Below are 19,161 nucleotides of genomic sequence, written 5' to 3' on the forward strand. Positions count from 1 at the left end.
CAGGGCAGTATATGACATCATGGTATAGTATGTATTAAAACAAGCTATTAGAAAGCACCAACATGATAAATATGTTGTCATTCAGGAGAAAGGGTCCAGGAATCTATGATCAACAATTTTCCTGACTTGTACACCATTAAGTCTTTAGAAATCTGTCCCCAAATGGCTGTCACTAAAGCCTTATAGACTCACTGAGAAGTGCCCAGTTTCTATTAACATTTAATTTTAAGATTTAATGTTCATATTGCTATAATAGTGCAATAGTGGAAAAAAAAATTCAAGATTACTATAACAAACAATGTTACTGTGGTTCCTCAATGGGTCTGAAATATGTACTAATAAATTTCAAAAGATAAATGTGCTTACCAATGGTGGGGAGACACACAAGAATGAAGGTAGCTCTGTAATTTGGCAACGCAGTACATGTGGTTGACCAGCTTTCCGTCGATGTAACACGTGGTTTGTAAACCCAGATATAGGCTTATAGTGACATGTGAAAACCAATTTCTAAAGAAGCAAAAATACAAAAATATGATTAAAAAATAACAAATTAAAACTCTTACATTGGAGACTTTTTTTTTTTTACAATATTTAACATTTATTTATATTCTCTCATTTTTTTCTAGAACGGTATTGTCAAAATTTAAGGGTTTTCATATTTTTATTTAGTTTGTCAGAAATAAACTCTTTTTTTCTTCCTCAAATTCTATTAAGTGATATTTCCCATCCGCCTTAAGTATTTTCAGTTAGTGGAGCAGCACTGAAGAACGCTGTAAACTATTCACAGAAATAAATGGTCACAGTCAATGGTATAATTTTCTACTTGCCTCATACAGAACAAACTCCACATTTCATTTTAGTTATTTGTTAACTGAAATTTAATTTTTTTTTAATTTCCCCTCTTAATCGGTTTCCCGAGTATAGAAAGGAAAACTGAACCTGAGGGGGGATTAAATTCCCGCTGACACAACGCCGCGTTAAGTCTATTACCGTTAATATGGTAATTTTAGCACAGATTTCTGCTTGCGGCTTTGAAATGAATGTATTAACGGTATATAATGCGCACTATTATTAATATCATTTAATTGTTAGGCGCCACAAGGTATCCGCAGCGCCGCACACAGTACTAACAGTAGACTATACAGGGTGACACCTTACAGAACAATCAATAAAAAGTACCAATACTTCAGGCGCACTATTACCATAATATTGGTAAAAGTGCGCCTGTCGCATTACCTTTGACAGTAACGCGCCCCCAATTGAATTCTATTTGCACACGTTATTCTTGGAATATCGTGGGGCTAATAGTATTACCAGTAATACAGTCCTGAGAGCAAAAAATTAGCGTTAAAATTACCGTACTAATGGTAATACTGCGCACTATTACTATAGTAACGGTAATAGTGCGCAGGCAGCGCAATTCCTAGAATGACATCGCCGTATTGATTGGCCCCTTAGAATGTAAGTATGATAGTTAAGCAGTTTACTAAAAGGTGGAGTATTTCTTTAAAGAGAGGAGACAGGCACTTCATACATTCTAGGCCTTATCCCATTCAGCGTAGCTTTTGAGAAAAGAACAGCAAAGTAATCTTGAAACACCTTAAAAAGGCAGTAGGGGTAGATAGGCGAGAACATGGTGTGAGTGGAAGAACCAATTAGCAGCTGCAAAGCTAAGCGATTGTAAATTCTCATTGGTTCTCCCTCTTGCAACATCACACTGGTTTTCAGATGTGGTTGAGAGACACACCACAGAACCCCAGGAAAAATGGCTACATGGACAAAGGGTCATATTGTTAACAGGGGGTAATGCAGCTTTAGAAAGTAATTTGTGAGTGTAACAAAAAAATCATGTAAAAGAATATATTTGCACCAAAATTTTTCAATGATAACTGAACGCCACTTGCAATTTAAAATAAAACTGGAAATTAACGTGGAATAAAAATTTAAATAAAGCATATACAAAGCATATTGAGTATATTATAAACCTTTTCAGAGTGAAAAAATATTCCATTTAATATATTTTTATTTGTCTTTTGACTTTGCCTTTAGTTGGAATGACTTCAGTAACTATCTCTAATATATATTTAAATGGAAACAGTGGGAACATTAATTATTCATTGCTGGAACGAGCATCACTGACGCTCCCTCCCCCCATTGTAAAGTTTCCTCTCCCCAGCTATGGAAGGATCAGTTTACCAAAAGTGAAAGGATCAGATAACCCCCACCGAATAACAGGGGTCAACCCAAGAGAAGCGGAGGAAGAAAGCAGCTGCTGAGGAAGAATTGCAACAAGCTTGAAGGAACGCATGATATAGCAATATCTTATATCTCAAACTGGTCCCTTCTCCTAGTATTACAAACACAGCAAAACAAAGGCTGAAACGGAGCTTCCATGTGAAGGAAGCCAGCAAACAAGTAGAAGAAAGGTTAATAACCGACACTCATTCTTAGTAACCTCCTACTAACCTGATGCTGTATACCAAGTCTCAGCCCTGAGGTATAAAATAACAGGCTGACACTTACATTACTGTACACAGTTCCACAAGCTTAAGCATATTGCCCACAGTTACACTGCTAGGAAACAATTCAGAACACCAAAATACAAGAGAAAGGATATCCAGGAAAGATGCTAAGTGGATTACCCAATGCCATGGTGAAGATGAACAGAAACTAGGTTTTCATGCCCAGTTACTAATAAACTGAAATACGTAAACGGAAATAATAATGGTTATTTGAAATATAGAAATTCTACAACAATGAAGAGTTTCTAATAAAACGTTTGATTGTCCACTTAAACGAATATTCAGCTTAATTCAATAGGAAATAAGTTAGAACACACACAAAGGTACATGTAAATTTCATATGGCAGGGGAGGACTTAAGATGTTTCAGAATATATCTAAACTAATGATGTAGCCAAGTTTCTGTTATCAGACACTTTATAGTCTGAAGCTTCATCTACAATTCCAGTCTTATCTTTTTTTCTTTAAATAAACTTTTTTAAATAAAAGGTTAGGGTCAACAATATATCAAAAGGTGTTGTGGTACAGTGCTTATCAATAAAACAATATTAAAAGTACAAAAATAGTGTCTAAACAGGTGTTTGTTCTCAATTGTAAAGCGCTACGGAATTTGCTGTCGTTATATATATATATAAATAAATGATGATGATGAATTAACATCCAATGGAATTATATCAGTCCATCTGGGTGAACAGTAAATCCATTTGGACAATGACCAAATCTGACTGTACATGCAGCCACTGTATGGTACCTCGTCACATCCAGATGTTCAGGGAACAAGTCTAAACATTTAATCAAATTTTTTACTTTATATGACTATCGCAAAAATTGTAACTTACAAAAAATATTTTTTTAATTACTGCACAAAATCTTGGTTAGATAGACTTTCATAAAAATTTTCTGCTAAAAATATAACATTTTGCTGACTCAAATATTACAATTAAATGTTAAGGTAGTTAATTTAATTGTGACTTTTTAATCTACTTTTGTAAACCTTGCTTTTTTTCCTCATTAAAAAGAAATATAGTTGCACAGTGTTTTAACAATTATAGCAGATTATATTCTGTCTGTTAACTCTTACTTAAAATTAAAAAAAAAAAAAGTAATTTTAAGACCAGTTGTCGCAGTCAATTTTTTTTATAATATAACTCCTCGGATCCAACATCTTGGTGTCCCCATATATAGGACAATCCGGCTGCTCGGTAAGACTTTACCATACATCTGCATACATGGGTTTAGAGCAATGTGAAAAATATGCGTATTCGGTGCTTTTATCTTAGAAGAACAGCACGATCAGACAATGTTTGCATAAGTGATCAGAAGCAGCTATTGTCTGATTAGAAGTGAGCCAGGATGTCTGGTGATTCCAAACAGTTTCCAGAAGAAGTTGATCAGGATTGGCAATCTATTTTTGGCCCTTGCATATAATTTTGGCCATTAGGTCTAAGAACACTTAAGTGGCCAGAAAAATTGCAGCATGTACGGGCAACTGTACTTGCTGTCAGTAATCTATGAACATGCATTTCAGGGATTTATTCAGCTGTGATTTATCAGATTATTCAGAATCTTACCTGCAGAGTAGGAGAACTGTGGATACTGGGAAATGAAAGGGGGAAATCCACCCAGAGTATAAGGTCTTTGTTGGCTAGATAAGCAAATGATGTACCAGACTCGCTCTTCTCTTTCCAGGAGCGAGAATGATGGAGCCTGTAGGCGGCTTTCAGAGACAGGTAAAGAGCTAACCATCTGCAACAGATCATAAGCATGTACATTTCATTAAAATGATTTAAAACATATTTACAATTTCCTGTGCAATCAGAAGAAGTTATATGGAACCTGTAAACCAACTAAGCAAAGAGGGGTCTCTACAGCACCTAACCATAATTAGTACATTACACCAAATTCTAGTTACAGTAAGGAAAGTCCATAAATAAGCAAGAGAGCTCCTGAGTTATGGTAATATCAGAAATAATCAGGAGGAATTGTTGGGTAAACGCTCTTGTTTAGTCTAGTGGAGAACAAAGTACCATTTAACTTTTGGGTCTGTTCATTTCATTGTACAGTGTAGACCGCAAAAAAAAAAAAAAAATGCACTTTTCAAGAACCATGATGGAATCCACCAGGGTAAAGGGATTCCTGGTCCATGAATCCTTGTAAAGGAGTGTTCATAGTAACGGTTTGTTTATAAATACAGGGATTAAAAAACTTGGTAAACATGACCATATGTTCAAATACAGAGGGAGACAATTAGGTCCCAAGTAAAAAGGATGGAGAAGAGCTATCTGGATAGGAATTCAAAGTGGTCAGTCATCAGCAGGCCTAAGAAAACTGGAACAAACATCTCTCTTCTTTAACCAAACTATGTGCCAAAATGTCCCATCCAGAAGGGACTGAATCATTTTGTAAAAGCAAAGTGAGCCAAGAGCCCACAGACATTAGCCACAAGGGTGACTTTTACATTGTCCAACAGCTAAAACATTTGATATACCGTTGGATGTGTTTACTGTATTTTAGATTGATAAGATGTGACCACTGACACCAAGTTCAGAGGGTCAAATGGAGCATTTAAGTCACACTTAAGCCATACAAGGACATCATGTTTGTGTAACTCCAGCATCTAAAGCACAGGTGCCCAATTTATTTATTATCCAGCACACTGACTGTGTTAGAGCCAGCGTAGAGTTCCCAAATTCCACACCAGCCGGTAACACAGTGACTGACGGAGAGAGATGACAACATATTGTTGCAGTCAGATTATGTCACAAGTTGCACTGCTGTTCGGTGCGGCAATGATGGAGACTGGGCTCAAAACAGCTATTTTGCCTAGTACCCTAGTTGTTCTTACTCCATCTCAGAACAGAGTTTAATTAATGCTGCACAGATGTATCTTGAATGCTCTAATACAAAGTAGCCTAAACAGAAAAAAAGGTTGTCTGTGTTTTTTTTCTCTTCAATATTATTTAATCAGTGGATACATCCATTTACAGTGGACCTATTACCTATACATATATTAATCATATATATGATCTGGCATCATATAAAAAAAAACATGTTACCTTTAATGTATGTTACAATGGTACAGTTTGCCTATATTTACCTTTTTATATGACTGAAGATTGCAATCTACCTCTTAAACAGATAGTTTTCCATCTTCTGAACTGCTCTTAATGAGTATTAAAGGACGTGTAAACATCCCCTCTTACTGGTAGCATGCTTGGTGTTCTCCAGATCACCAAACTTTAGTAACTATAAAGCTTGGTATACACAGATGGATGCGATTGATCTACAAGATTGTCTGCTTGACCAGTTATCGTGCATTTGTAGTCATAAAAACACCAATTCAGATCTAAAATTGATTGTTAAAAATTGTCCTTTCAACACTATCCATATGTGTCAATCTCATTATGGGTCTGTGCCTGCATATCCAAGATCGGGATATTCTCAAAATAATCCCTGCTACTGTGAATGTTCAAAAGGTTTGGCCAGATATAAATATCTGCAAAGCAGGCTCACAATCAAGCAATACCAATACTTATCTTCCAAGTAGTGGTAACTAATTTGTGTATGCACAGAAGTAACTAATCCTTCTTTTAAGATGACCAAATCTCCATGTGTATACTGCCCTTTAGAAATTATACCAATAGGCTCTGAATGATCACATGGGATTAGTGTCATACAACTAAAATAATCTCTATGGCATTATTGCAGGACATAAATGACAAAAAGTGATAGGTTTTAGCTTGTTAGATCATCGTGATGTTTCCACGTTAAATGGCGCTACTCAGCCTCAGAGACTTTTATCCTCCAGGACATTTTGTTTGTCATCGTTCCCTTGGACATGATAATAAATAAGCTCAGATTTGTTATTTTAAATTGTACCTTTTGTATCTAAGGGCTACACATCTGCCTGGAGAAGTTGCTCTTTAAAAGTTGCATTCTTGTTGTTTTCCTCAGATTTCTTAACACAAAAACTCAATGGAAGCCTATGTGATGGCTTGGGTACATCCACCAATGACTACATACAATTTGAAATGAACACTGAAATAGCAGTATTTGCTCTAAATAGCTTCTCTTGGAGGCGAGGGGAAGAAAAAGATAGGAAAAATTAAAGCTTGTTAGGCAGAATAGCAAGAAAGATTGCCAAAGCATAATGGCAGATACCATGGCCAAGCTCATAAAACTGTAGGACAATATTGAAAAACATTCGTCCTGTGTGGGCAGCACAGTGAGCTAGTGGTTAGCACTTCTGCCTCACAGCACTGGGGTTCAATTCCCGACCATGACCTTATCTGTGTGGAGTTTGTATGTTCTCCCTGTGTTTGCGTGGGTTTCCTCCGGGTGCTCCAGTTTCCTCCCACACTCCAAAAAAACATACTAATAGGTTAATTGGCTGCTATCAAAAATTGACCATAGTCTCTCCCTCTCTGTCTGTCTGTGTGTGAGTGTGTGTCTATATTAGGGAATTTAGACTGTAAGCTCCAATGGGGCAGGGACTGATGTGAAGGAGTTCTCTGTACAGCGCTGCGGAATTAGTGGCGCTATATAAATATATGATGATGATGATGATTCGTCTTCCTGAGACATGTTCCTTAGAAAAATAAGTTGTGAAAAAATAAGCCAGAACTGTAGTAAGTATATATCTAATAACAATATATATTAACCCTAAATGTAGCAGCCAGATATGCATATCTCAACTCAATAGCCTCAGATCCCAAGAAAGAAGCTGTCCCACCAACACAGAAACCAAAATTTCTAGGAAACCTGCTTGCATCATTAAAAATGAACTATACTGAAGCTTGATCTATGGGGAAAAAACTGCAGGTAAAAGTAGCTGCATAGGCACAAACCATAATGAAGAACAGGCAAATAATGACATTTAGGAGTACAGTATACAAGGGTAAAAACCTCTCACATGGTCACTCAACTAATCCATGCTGAATACATATTAGCTGACCATCCAGAAAATGTCACTATATGCAACACTCGCTATCAAAGTAAGGAAACGGCATTTGTTATGTCACGGAATAGGGAAGAACAGCCATTGGAGAAAGCTTTGAGAATTGCAATGGATAGAGAAGACGTGATGTCCTCTGTGTGTAATGAAATCACCACCCCACTGTTCACAATTGCAATGTTGAACTTTAAACCTACACCTCACATTAAATATTTTAAAGGCACTTTATGCACTATATCAGTGGAAGTGAAAAACTACTAAGGAACATTAGTGAGCAGAGAGACAGACTGATTGTTACTGTAAAAGCTTTAATTCAGCTTTGGCTGGTATTTCCTACAGAAAAATCCAGTCTCAAAAGGGGTACTGGAAACCTGGGGTCCAAGCCATCTTTTGGGACTCTGTTGGGTGCCTGGTGCGTAGACACGCCCAAGGCTGCTCTGCTTACTACCATTGGCAACTCACTGCATGTAGGAGAAAAAAAAGGGGGGGGTCGGTAGGAGCCAGGAGAGTCCCAACATGTCTGATGCCCTCTCATCTCCTGCAGACTAGTCTATTTACAAGCACAGGAACCCAATTTTGCTTGCAACACAGCAAATCAGCAATTGCCATCGATCTCCACTCATCTATATATGCAGATTTCATAAACGAGGGTTTCATCTGCATTTGTGCCTTACCTGGCTAGATGTCCCTGGAGCATTAGATTTGCTTTCTCTGCCGGAGACATATTAATGAAACGAAGAAAAGAAAAGCAGCTTTCTTGGTCTGACCCTGTGAATTAGAATAGTGAGGACATGTCAGCAGAAAAATGGTAGTATAGTTCTGACCTGAAGTAAAAGCTTACACTACAAATTCCACTGCCTTTCTTATCAGAGTAAGAATTTTTATTTCAACAGATCACTATTTTTCCATCTTTAAAGGTAATGATAACATTGTAATAAAGGAGAATTGCTTTTCAATATGACATGGTAATGCGATCAAGAATAAAAAAAAAAAAAAACTCACTATCAGGAGAAAATAATGTTTGTCATATTTTACCTTACTGTAATGTGACAGGCAATTAAAGGATAATGTCAACTCTGTGGATGTTTTGAGGGGTTTAAATCTGAAAACAGGCATCAAGGGTCTAATTTACTAATGCAAGCCATATCCTAAATCTTACCATTGGTTAGATACACACTCTAGCAGATTGTAACGTGTAGCTTTTCCTGCAAATCTCCAGGGCAACAGGACTATGCCCAACCCCCACACCTGCATCATATACCTGAAGTCACTGAGTGTGAACTTATCAGTGAGAAGAGCTTTGTATTTCATTCAGTTCAATCTAAGTATTGGAGTTGGCATAGAGGCCAGGTGTACAGAACTGCATATATGCCAAGCTCCCTGCAGATAGAGAAGCTGCTGGAAACAGGAAAATATAGATATACCAAAAGAAAAATCGTAAGTTATTTAGTAACCACCCCCCATAATATGAGTCCACCAAGGCGGACCGGACCTATCCTTCAAATTGTTTTAGAAACATTTATTGATTACAATGAATAGCTAGGATTTATTTAAAAATGTAATAAACATAAAACTGGTCAACAGTACAATCAGTAGGAAGGACCTGCAAAGGGAGGGATATATGGCATACTTGCCAACTCTCCCGGAAAGTCCGGGAGCCTCCCGAAATTCGTGTCAGTCTCCCGGACTCCCGGGAGAGCTGCATTTCTCCCGAAATCCCTTGCTAAAATGAGGCGATTCATCAGATTTCACGTCATTTTGGCCCCGAGAAAATCGGCATTTTCCTTGTGGGGGCGGGGCCAAAATGACACGATTCAAAGCGCCCCTCCCCCTCCCTCACTCTAGCCACGCCCCTGTCCCGGACGTCGGAAGTTAGGCAAGTATGATATATGGAAGAAAGACAATTTGGAACTATATAAATATTAAAACTAACATTACTTACTGTTTCTATGGAAGAGTGATTGCTGAATGTGATCAGGCGCAAATGGAGAAAGCAGAACGCGTAACCACCTAAATACAATGAGACAGTCAAGATATGCTAAAATGTTCCTTTAACATGTTCCATTTCTGTACTGCAAAAATAAGCTACCCACAGCTTTATAAAGATCAAGTTAAATTTGGCAAAATAAATACAAATCGCTTCTATTTTTTCCTTCTTTAGCTGTGTTATTGTCTTGTATTTTTTGCCCCAAATTGCAATGCTTGGGTTGGGAGTTTACAATGTGGCCTCAATAATGGCTATACAGTGTATGCCCATCTAAACTCGAAATGATTAAAAAAAAAGTGTGCGTTTCCTTTCCATGAACAAAGCCGTAAAACATGTTGATGTTTAAATGTTGTTTTTCAAACCGGACATAAAAATAAAAAGTAATATAATTTGCAGTCAGTCCTATCTGTTCCATTTTCCACATTTCCATGTTCACCTGTTTCGTGAGTAGTTGAAATATTCTATGTTTCCTTGACGGTACAGGAACTTTGAAATCTCGTAAGGCCTTATTGCTAGGTAGAAGGGAGACCAGGTTTCTTGACGTTCAAATAGTTCTGAGTGATTACACACCTGGAAGGGGAGAAACATTTCAGTAAGGCTGGGTTCACACTTGTGCCTTTTACTATTGCATGTACAAATGTTCCACATCAAGGTTCCTGACAAGTCCATCTGAATGGGCTACACATTTTTTATTATTATTATTATTATTAATTTTTATTTATAGGGCGCCACAAGTATCCGTAGCGCCGTACAAGGACAAACAATGGCACAGTACAAGGTGAAACAGCACAGCACAAGTAACAGTAAGCACTATAACTCTGGGGGCTCAGGCACAGCATGAAAGAGAGGGAGGGAGGGGAAAAGTGAGTACAGGCAGGTAACTATGGCCCAAGAGGGTGGGCACAGATGACAGGTTGAGAGTCACTGAGGGGAGCGGAGAGAAGCGAGAGGAGACAGAGGGCAGAGGGACTGAGAGGAGGTGAGCTGAGTAGCTGGAGAGCGCAGTTAAAAGTGATGGAAACAGAAGGTAGGAGAGCCCTGCTCAAAGGAGCGAACAATCTAAAGGGAGGGGAAGACAGACAGACACATGGATGAGACGGAGAGACGGGAGAAACGGAGACGGAGTCGAGGAAGGGGGAGAAGGGAAGAAGGGATGAGAAAGAGAGGTAGCCGACCGGTGACATTTAATCTAGCAGTTAAACTTACCATGGTTGCAACCAACTTATGGTCTTTGATGACCACAGCATTTACTTCGGTGGATAAATGCTTTTAATTTGAAATCATTTAAAAGCATCATCATCATTTATTTATATAGCGCCACTAATCCCGCAGTGCTGTACAGAGGACTCACATCAGTCCCGGCCTCATTGGGGCTTACAGTCTAAATTCCTTAACAAACACACCACACAAACAGACAGACTAGGGTCAATTTTGTTAGCAGCCAATTAACCTACCAGTATGTTTTTGGAGTGTGGGGGGAAACCGGAGCACCCGGAGGAAACCCACGCAAACACGGGGAGGACATACAAACTCCTCACAGATAAAGTCATGGTCGGGAATTCAACTCATGACCCCAGCACTGTGAGGCAGAAGTGCTAACCACTTAGCCACCGTGCTGCCCGCATACTCAAATACTGTTACCACTGGTGCATGATTTTAACCTGCGTTTACTTTTTTTTTTATTTGAATAAAGTATTTTTATTGGTTTCTCTTACAAAGACAAGACATAGACATAGCTTAAGCAGTGTGAACATAGTATAGGGGATAATTTTGCACATTAGCAACAGTCCAGCATAGTGATCAGCATGTACAAAAGCAAAATTATTATATCATAACACACTCCAATAGGATGTCTACATAATATTACAGCAGCACTGCGCAGGGCTGGAGGGTGATCCTGCAATCAGAAAATGGAGAAACATAGGGTGGGGGGTGACAACACATAGGACTCCAGCTCACATCCCAACAGCAAGATCGTCCCTTGGTGGGGATGAATGACAAAATGAGATTTATACCATGGATGCCAAACCTTGTGCAGAGCCTCCCTACTCTCGTACATAAATCTTTCATGCATCCAGACATCATTTACCAGGGCAATCCAGGCATGCACACTGGGAGGTTCCAGCGCCATCTACCCCCATGCTATGATCACCTTGGCAAGTGAGGTTAGGTTGAACACATACTTAAATAATGGCTTATTAAAGTGTTCTTCCAGCGTAAGACCAAAAAGACAGGTCCACAGACACAGAACAGTGGCCACCTCTAGGGTAGAGGAGATGCAATGCCACACTGATCTCCAAAAGGCGTACACAGCAGGACACTCCCAAAGCATATGCCAGAAAGTTCCAGGGGTAGTATTACATTTATGAAAGCTGGAATTACTGCGACGGCCCAACCTGTGCAATCTAGTTGGAGTGAAATATACTGTATGCAAAATAAAGAAATACACCTGCTGGAACTGCAGACACGAGGTGGCCACTCTAGCGAAACAGGTAACAATGCCCCAATCCTCACCAGTAATGTTACCGAAGTCAATTTCCCACTTAGTTTTAAGAGGGTTTAAACCCTCCGGTGATAAAAAAAAAAAAAAAAATAGGAAATCGCCTTGCCCATATCCACCATGCATACCATTGTTTTCAATGGGGAATCCACCAGATAAGGAATGCCCCCTTTAAACTGAGACGACATGGCATGCCTGAGCTGTAAATAGGCATTAGGGAGTGAAAAATCAGCCCTTAGTTGCTCAAAGAATTTCAGATGGCCATTCAGATATAGTTGGCCTGAGGTATGGATCCCCGCTCTCCGCCACAAAACAGTCCCCCTCCGGCTTAGCCAGCTCCTGAAGACCACAAGGGAATACTAGGACCTAGTCCCTCCCCCTCCAGAAGGCCATGTGCTATCGACCAATCCATAGAAGCATGCCGTACAATAGCGGCCATCCTGTGTGACCTAGAGTTCAGAAGAAGAACCTGCTCGACTAGAAAATATCGAAGAGATGCTCCTGGTGAGTCCCCAGGCCAAGTGAGCAGCTGGGTGAGCTGGGAGGCCAAATAGTAAAGTCTGAGAATCGGGAGGGCCAGGCCACCAGAGTTTTTAGACCTACGCGCTCTCCAGGAACCCCACACCAAGAACAACAGGTAGCGATTAATACTATGAAACACTTTGGACGGGAGGTACAGTGGGGAGTGTTGCAAAGGATAGAGATATTTAGGCTGGACGACCATTTTGATCAGGTTAACTTGTCCCATCACTCTGGAGGAAGCTTTTATTCTTAAGATATTCAGTTACCAAATGTTAAGCTGAACATATTCAGAAGGATTCCCGGTCACCCATATACCCAAGTTATTTAAACTTCACTGACCATAACAGGGAGTGACACATGGTGACATTATGCAGTAATGACCAGCCAAAAGGAAACACTGTGGATTTGCTCCAATTTATCTTGAGGCCAGAGAATTTGCCAAAGTGTTCAACTACTTCTAAGAGACAAGTCACAGATGAATCCAGGTCATTGAGAAAAACCAGCATATTATCTGCATATAATGCTATACTGTTGGTGGTTCTCCCCATGTTGAGGCCTCTAATATGGAGGTGCGAGCGGATAATACCTGCCAATGGCCAGTGCAAATAGGGCAAGGGCCAACAGGCAGCTCTGTCGAGTTCCCCTCCCCAGAGGAAACGGGACAGACCAATAGCCATTGACACATATCCTGGTAGCCAGTGATGAATAAAGTAATTGTACTAAATGGAGAAATCCTGCAAGCCTGTGTTTACTTTAATAGAAAGGAAACTGCTAAAATAAAAGCATAGCATAAACACATTTTTAAAATAGTGTAAAGTAGTTGTAAACAACATTCATTTTACAACAACTATTGTAGAAACAATAATAAAAGCAGGGATTTATTAATACATGTAGCTATTTCACCTTCCGGAACTGCATGACCAAGTTCATGAGGCTGCTGGTGGTATTCTGTGCTTGTTGGGTAGTACCCATGGAAGACTGGAGAAGGTCATCAATAGATATTTTATTCTTCAGGGCCTGATAAAGCAGCTTCTGTCGACTGGTCAGATTGCAGTACATCAGGATTTCAATCTATAATTCCAAACAAGCGTTATTACTTGTATAACTGTATATTTCAGATGCCGTCGTTCATTTTTAACCACAATCTTACCTTGTCAGAGAGTTCATTCTCTACATCCTTCTTGATTCTCCTAAGCATAAAAGGTTTGAGGATCATATGTAACCGAGACAGCTGGTCTGAAAAATAAAAACAGAAATGTACATTTCCATATTCTTGAAACATGCATATGCAAATAATAGGATTTAAATGTTTAGTAAATAGCTTATATGAGCTTCCAGAGATAGGTGTCAATAACGCTCAAGTGTAGCCAGCGTCGGACTGGCCCGCCGGGATACCGGTAAAACCACCGGTAGGCCCCGCTGCCTTACGACCACACCCCCTTTTAAAAGTGAGCGGAGCATGGAGCTTGCTGTCCTCCTCGGTTTGTTCACAGCTTGTCAAATGGGACTTTCTCCCTCCCAGGACCGGAAGCACGTTTGCGCACCTCATGTGGAACGCAACCTCTACCATCCATCACCCGCTACTACCTCTTCTTCCTGCATACCCCTAGGACCGCCTTGCCGCACTACCTCCCGAACCGGACACCATTGCAATCAGTCTCCGACAGCAAACGCAGGTATTGGTCTCACTCCTCACTCCGGTGCGACATTATTCTTATGGACACTCGGACTGCATTTTAATATAAATAATTAGGCTCCTCTATCCGCGGGCATTGTATCCTCACGGCTTAGGTCACCCTGACATATACAGGTTACCGCATTATCATCAACGATTCATCTCAGAATATCCACTCATTTACATTTGTTTTCATAATCCTGTTTACACTCTGATTGAGTGTGGCACATCACTTCCTACCATTAAGAACTTTTGCTTGTACGGTTAGACCATCCACAGCATATGCTTTGAAGCTTCATTTAATCGCTGTATTAATTTATCTTTTAACAGGTTATTTATGATTATGGGATATGTTTTATGCTGGCTAGGATCCATTTGAATGCACTATTGTTTCCATATATACATATATGGTTTCAGCCATAAATAATTGATTTTATTTTATATCAACTTTTTATGATTATATTGTATTTTTCTTGTATAGAGGTGTATCAATAAATGTATATATGTCAAATTAGCATATGTCATTTAGCCCTTTTTGTGATCTAATCAACTAGATTGGGTACTGTATTGCTCTAGATTGTGCATAATATATTAGTACTGAGTATCAAGAAAGTGAGCGCAGAGGAATTTTCCACTGTTCTATTGTATGCCTAGGGAGGGATCCCTAGTCCTGCTGCAGCTCCTGCAACCATTAGGAGGTGAGCGCATAGCTCTTTATCTTCTTTTTGACTTTCACCCTCCTGCCCACTCCTGCAAACCTGTTCCTCCATTGGTCCCCACAACTGCCGCCTGTCACTGATTGGGTGACTGTGCTGCCCATTCCTTTACTGCATATTTACTGAAAGTATGTAAATGATACATGGAATAAGCACAGGTGCAAAGTCCATGGGACCAGAAGACAAGCTTCGAGGTTTATGTGAGCTCTTATAGGTGTTCCCTAACTTCTCTGTGGCAACAAGTTATAAGTGACTGAACTCGACCACTAGTGGATACATTGCAGGCTATACATGAGTACACAAGGGAGCTGTGTATTAAATAAGTGTCTAAACATGGTAATGCTAAACTTTGTTTTCATGCTCGTTGCAGTGCGTGGAAAGAAAGGATCCTACATTTGGGCCGTTTTCGCCATCATATAGTATGAATAGTACATGACAGACATGTGGTACTCCAGGTGTTGTGAAACTACAAGTCCCAGCATACCCTTCCAGCAATAAGCTGCTATATATTGGCAAAGCATGCTGGGGCTTGTAGTTTCACAACACCTGTAGTGCCACAGGTTAGCCAAGCCTGGTGTAGTGGGACAATCCTGATTTTTGGTGACTGTTCTGACCAATCTAAGGGGCAGGTCAAGACTGTGCACTCTTAATACACACACTGCATTCTTTATATACTACACTAAGGTGATAGCTGTCCTTCGTGAGCTGACCACTCCCCCTCTAGTGTCTGGTCCCGCCTCTATGATGGCTGGCCACATCCCCTCTGGTGGGCCCCTAGCGTTGCAGTCCCCCGGTGGGCCCTTCATGCCCCAGTCCGACACTGAGTGTAGCATCCAGAACGTGTCACAACCTGATGCTCAAAGGGCAACCAATGTGTCAAATTCATGACCAACTCACACTGACCAGACAAACTACATTTCAAACATCATTTCCTTTCACAATCTCACATGTAGTACTTGAAAATCAGATTAGAGTGTCTATGAAATATATGTACTAGTGGCCATTTGAAAATGGAGAAGGCAAGAAGGATGTACACAAAGAGGTGTAAGTTTACTTACTCTCATCGATGGCAGACTTGTTCTCAGCATGGCTTTCTATATCCTTTGAAAACCACTCGTTGAACTCCTCATGAGAGTCGAAGAGCGTGGGCATGATGAAATGTAGCAGCGCCCACAACTACAAAAAATAATAAATGTTAATGCTTACATAGGTGTTTACTTGGAAAGCTCCATAGTTGCATCGTAGAAGTTTAACTGAACAGGCTGTAAAGTTTAACATACTACAAAACTTTATAGCTTAAACCTCAAAATATTTTCTACATCAGCATTATATATGACCAGCACAATAAAATCACATTAAAAAGATGTTTTTGCTATTAAAGCATATTAAGACAAGAATAAACTGTTTACAACAATGCTAAACGCACACCAGGTGGACACGTTTTACATGTGGCTTCTAGGTCAAGCTAAGGACAAAAGGATGTGTTCGTAAACAAGTTACCTCTGGCATGAATATCAAGATGTTAGGAGAACATTAATTTGCTATACCACACTGCCACCTGGTGGAGGCATAATGCATTTAGTTCAACTGGTTACAATTTTGGATATACAATTACAAACACTTTAATATGCAGAAATATCCAGTAAAAAAAAAACCCCGGTATTCGCTGTTCATTCATGACACCAGCAAGGGAAGTATATACCAGAGAATGCGATATAAGCTTTTTCATGATGCATTGATGGTCCCTTAACTAGAACAAATAATTATCAAACATATCATTTAATCAGGTATTGTTGAGTGACCCGTGATGGGGACATATTGGGGTCACCAACAGCACAGTACATTAAATAATCTAGTAACAGCATTGCAAATTAAGAAAATGTGTTTGAGCAATTGAATTTACACATACATACACACCATATACTGAGCCAACACATCTTCCTGTACATATCCCACTAAATATTTACCTCAGCCATTGTGTTTTGAATGGGAGTGCCAGTTAACAGGAGTCTATTGCGACATTGAAACTGTAGTAGGATCTTCCATCGAACACTAAATGTAAAACAAACAGCAAATTTCATTTATTAAGACTTGAAGTAGTTAATAGTATTAACAAGTAATGCATATTTACAAAATAAGTTTCCTTAGCATCAATAAAAGCAGAATTACTGCCAACTCTTTAATCCATTGTTTAGTTTACACTATGCAGAGAAAGAGGGAGCCAAGATAAAGAATTTAAGTCAATCACCTAGAACTGCTCTTCAGGGCCTGGGCCTCATCTAGCACCATGTACTGCCATTTCACCCGCTGGAAGTATTTTACATCTTGTACCACCAACTGATAGCTGGTGATCACCACGTGGAAAGGCGCTTCTTGTGTGTACAGTGTCTTCTGAAATTGTAGAATGAAGGGAAAGGAGAAAGGGTGACGCGATGGTGACAACTTTTATTCCGAAATATGAAACCATAATAGGCATCTTCCTTACATCATAAAACAAAAAAAATGTTGATACAAAGCTCATTTTGTCACACCTTTACATATGGCAGAAGGATTTCCCTAGCATATAAAATATTAAAGATCTTTTGATGAGACTAGGGAGAAAAGTATAGTGAACGGAGACATGGAAGGAAACCCAGTTTAAAGTTTTTCATAGATCCTACTATTCCCTTTAAGAGATATTACGGCACATTATAAACCTTCTACATATGGATGTCTCCAGTGCAAGCAGAGTGGCATGGCTGGTGGGACTTTATAAGCACGTTTTGGGAAGAAATGAGATATGAGGCACACACGTCAGAAGCCAATAATGTCTGATTAGATCACTCATCTGTTATGGCATCATTCACTTTATAATTATGATCTGATAGTGAAGAAAAACGTATCTATGTGGGATACATACGTACGTACATATCATATCCCTATGATTTCTCAATGGAAATTAAATACGGAGTTTCATTATAGGATAGCACCGCTACAAAAGAGTCACATCAAGGGCAGACAGGCACGGCGACGGGACAGACAGGCACGGCGACGGGACAGACAGGCACGGCGACGGGACAGACAGGCACGGCGACGGGACAGACAGGCACACAGACGGGACAGACAGGCACGGCGACGGGACAGACAGGCACACAGACGGGACAAGGAAGCAGGGGGGCAGACAGGCACACAGTGTGCCCACCTGCCTCCTTGTCCCATCTGACAGGGCAGACCATCCTTCCCCTTTGGTCAGGCAGCTACAGATTCCCCTCCTCCATGAGCAGTGTGGTTCCTGATGACTCACCAGACCACTGGTATATTCTGTTGATGCCTGAACCTCTCACCCCTCCCCTTCTACACACAAAACAGTGAAGTGCCCAGAGCATTTGTAGAGCTTCCCTTTCACTCTATATTCATTTTAAGCATCCAGTAGCCGTTGATTACGGTTGACTGGAGAGGGGGATTATCTGGCAACTGGAATCCCTCCCTAAGGGCGTGCAATGATCTTTAGTAGCAAATTGATTTGTGGATAATAATCTAAATAAGCAAAAACATATTTTCACTGAATCTCACCTGGCCCCAAAATTTCCTTATTACTTTTCTTTCATGGGGGTTGCCCCAGTAAGGTAGTACCTAGAAAATAATCAATCATAATTAGGAAACTGAGGGTCTAGTGGAAAGGTAAATGAACGTTCATTACAGTTAGGGTCAAAATTCTTATGAATAGCAAATATCATCTTTTCAGCTACTTAATGATTTATGTGAATGTAAATCTGACATAGTAAGAGAATTACAGCATGGCATCTTGGGTTGCATTTTACTGACAGCACGATGTAGCGCTGAAGCAGAATGATAAAAGAAATTCAGACTCTAAGCAGTTTTATCTGATAATACTTTTAATACTTCCCTTACCTTGAACCTGGGTACAAATCTTGAAAACTCCTGATGCCAATTGTTCAGTGTTGAGGCAGGTGAAATAATTAGAAAGGGGCCCCAGATGTTCTCTCTCTGGATATAGAAAAAAGAAAAATCAATTTAAGAGGCAATATCTGTGAAAACATTAAAGCTGCACTACCACCTAGTAAGTAGTACACCCCCTTCCTAGCTGGAGAACCGCGTGTTGCTACATGCAGCAATATCTTCCAGGGCTACGTCAGTCCTATAATACAAAACCAGCAAATTCAATTTGTAATTGTGATTGGTTCTCCCATTACCACCTTCCCAGATTTCAGTCAGGGCTGTAAGAGGAACGGAGGTATCTTCCCTTTAATATAATCAACATAAAATGACTTTTCATTAAACATTCT

The 19,161-nt window shown here is 39.8% G+C and overlaps 1 protein-coding gene across 1 annotated transcript in view; it reads right to left on the bottom strand.

Moving 5' to 3' along the window:
• The window catches only part of INO80 (INO80 complex ATPase subunit), a 107,647-nt gene that overhangs the window by 37,962 nt on the left and 50,524 nt on the right, over positions 1-19,161 (bottom strand). Inside the window, exons 14-25 of the mRNA XM_075192542.1 lie at positions 18,767-18,862; positions 18,428-18,487; positions 17,124-17,266; positions 16,843-16,927; positions 15,934-16,051; positions 13,635-13,720; positions 13,388-13,555; positions 9,899-10,032; positions 9,418-9,485; positions 8,150-8,243; positions 4,093-4,267; positions 367-507 (exon numbers count right to left, since the gene is read on the bottom strand). Coding sequence (XP_075048643.1) covers positions 367-507; positions 4,093-4,267; positions 8,150-8,243; positions 9,418-9,485; positions 9,899-10,032; positions 13,388-13,555; positions 13,635-13,720; positions 15,934-16,051; positions 16,843-16,927; positions 17,124-17,266; positions 18,428-18,487; positions 18,767-18,862 — 1,368 coding nt within the window. The remainder of the gene's footprint in view (positions 1-366; positions 508-4,092; positions 4,268-8,149; positions 8,244-9,417; positions 9,486-9,898; positions 10,033-13,387; positions 13,556-13,634; positions 13,721-15,933; positions 16,052-16,842; positions 16,928-17,123; positions 17,267-18,427; positions 18,488-18,766; positions 18,863-19,161) is intronic.

The sequence above is a fragment of the Mixophyes fleayi genome, chromosome 12 (assembly GCF_038048845.1).
Source record: "Mixophyes fleayi isolate aMixFle1 chromosome 12, aMixFle1.hap1, whole genome shotgun sequence".
NCBI classification, from domain to species: domain Eukaryota; kingdom Metazoa; phylum Chordata; class Amphibia; order Anura; family Limnodynastidae; genus Mixophyes; species Mixophyes fleayi.